General features: G+C 38.1%; 1 protein-coding gene across 4 annotated transcripts in view; it reads left to right on the top strand.

The window, feature by feature from the left end:
• Positions 1-2,500, top strand: part of LOC119574185 (DNA damage-regulated autophagy modulator protein 2-like) — an 18,317-nt gene that overhangs the window by 7,884 nt on the left and 7,933 nt on the right. For all 4 annotated transcript variants that reach the window (XM_037921287.1, XM_037921285.1, XM_037921286.1 and 1 more), the window contains one exon: positions 362-588. In XM_037921287.1, coding sequence (XP_037777215.1) covers positions 362-588 — 227 coding nt within the window. The remainder of the gene's footprint in view (positions 1-361; positions 589-2,500) is intronic.

Below are 2,500 nucleotides of genomic sequence, written 5' to 3'. Positions count from 1 at the left end.
AAAATATGAAGTATTACAGCAAAAGTGATTTGGTAAAAATAAGACTATTTTATGATACAGATTATACGGTAATGTAAAAAGTTCTTATGAAAGATATGTAATAGTCTTTAATAACATGGTATTTATTTTTTTAGCCTTTGAGGAAAGTCATTATATTTTTTTAAGAAACGTTAAAGTTGCCTCATTTTATATAGCAGTCTATTAAGAATTTGTTTTCCAGTATTTAAATGTAGATGCATTAATAGAAAAAATATATTATTCCCTAGTTATTGATTCAAAACCATGTAGATGCATTTATAGAAAAAAAAAAATTATTCCTTAGTTACTGATTCAAAAACTTTCCCTTTTTTTATGTGTACAGTTCTTGTGACCATCTATGTCCGATTTCGGCAAATAGCTGAGTTATACCGCAACCACTCCTCGTCATCTAACATCGTGAGACTCAACAGAGTGGGACTTCTAATAGGCTCCCTGGCTGCTCTTGGCATATCCATAGTTGCCAACTTCCAAGAAACAAATGTGTTCTTTGTACACATTTCAGGAGCCCTGATGGCTTTTGGTCTGGGCACTGGGTATCTCTGGGTGCAGGTAAGACAGACAGGCAGTGAGTATTGTTTTAAAGAGAGAGTAAAAGACAGATAGATAGATAAACAGACAGACAGACAGACAGACAGACAGACAGACAGACAGACAGACAGACAGACAGACAGACACACACACACACACACACAGACACACACACAGACACACACACACAGACACACACAGACACGCACACAGACGCGCACACAGACACGCACACAGACACGCACACAGACACGCACACAGACACGCACACAGACACACACACACACACACACACACACACACACACACACACACACACACACACACACACAGATAGACACACACACACAGACACACACACACAGATAGACACACACACACAGATAGACACACAGACAGACACACAGACAGACACAGCACACACACACACAGACACGCACACACACACACAGACACGCACACACACACACACACCACACACACAACACACACACCACACACACAACCACACACACACACACACACACACCACACACACACACACACACACACACACACACACAGACACACACACACACAGACACACACCACACAACACCACACACACACACACACACACACACCACACACACACACACACACACACACAAACACACACACATAACACACACACACCATATATACACACATACACACACACACACACACACACACACACACACACACACACACACACACACACACACACACACACACACACACAAATATAAAAAGATATAGATATGTGACTGAGACAGATTGAGACAGACCTGAGTGCATGTGTTTTATACTTCCTTTCACAGATGTGGTGTCATTTGATTAAACCAGGGGTTCTCAAACTTTAACTGGTCAACCAATTGAGTTTTATGTTTTCTGTGGACCCTAGCTTTTAATTCAAGGATAAAAAAACTATAATGATGAAATCAATATGAGTAGTAGCAGGAATTGAAATACAAAGTAATGAAAAGGAAAACTATTATTTCAACTACACACAACTTTCAACTTCAAGTCACAATAATCATTTCATGGACAACACTGAGAGCTGAGGGTGTACTGAACTATTAGCTGCTCTGTATGCGAAAGAGTGGGTTGGGGGTTGCGCTTGCTCGCTCAGTTTGGGACACAGACAGAAACTTATATCCTGTACAGACAGTAGAGCTGCAAGAGATGATATGCAGTGGAGGTTATGTTGAAGTTAGTGCTGCCAGAGCTTCAGTGATCTCTGAAGATTAAATAATATTTTGTCTGAATTTAAAGAATTAATATAAACAAAAGAAAATTCAACAATGTTTTTTTCAAATTATTATTGAGAATATAATATTGGAGGCTTGAGTGGTCCCTTCAATCCCCAGGGAACATTCACTGACCCCCTTTTCACCCTCTGGCTATTAATTGACCCCTTTTTGATCCCCTGGCTATTCATTGACCCCTTGGATAGTCCTGTCAGCCACTGTGGATTAGACCTTTTGTATTTATTTCACTTTTTTTGTGGGGGAACAGTAATGGAAAGATTAGACTTTTTAAAACTGAGTAAAAGATGATGTAGTAGTTTGCAGTTATTTTTTGGGAGAGTTTTTTTAAGAGTATGTAAAGATATCCAAACACTAAACTATTATTCTATTTTGTCTGTGTCTTCCACATTTGATTACGGATTTCCTAAAAGTAAGACAATTAATGATAGTTTTTATTTGGTTGATGTGTATTAGGCAGTGAATATTGGCTGAAGGGAACTGGTTTGAGTCAGTATTATTTGTTTAAGCATTTCTTATTTGATTTTTCTGAGTTTGAAATATCATTGAACTCTATAGATACTGATAATAGAGATAGGCTTTTAAGACCAACATTTTTATAAAGGCTGTATGTTGAAAGACCAAAAGATTATTAAAAATTTTAA

This window comes from Penaeus monodon, chromosome 6 (genome assembly GCF_015228065.2).
Source record: "Penaeus monodon isolate SGIC_2016 chromosome 6, NSTDA_Pmon_1, whole genome shotgun sequence".
Classification (NCBI taxonomy): domain Eukaryota; kingdom Metazoa; phylum Arthropoda; class Malacostraca; order Decapoda; family Penaeidae; genus Penaeus; species Penaeus monodon.
This window is presented reverse-complemented; position numbering and strand designations above follow the sequence as displayed.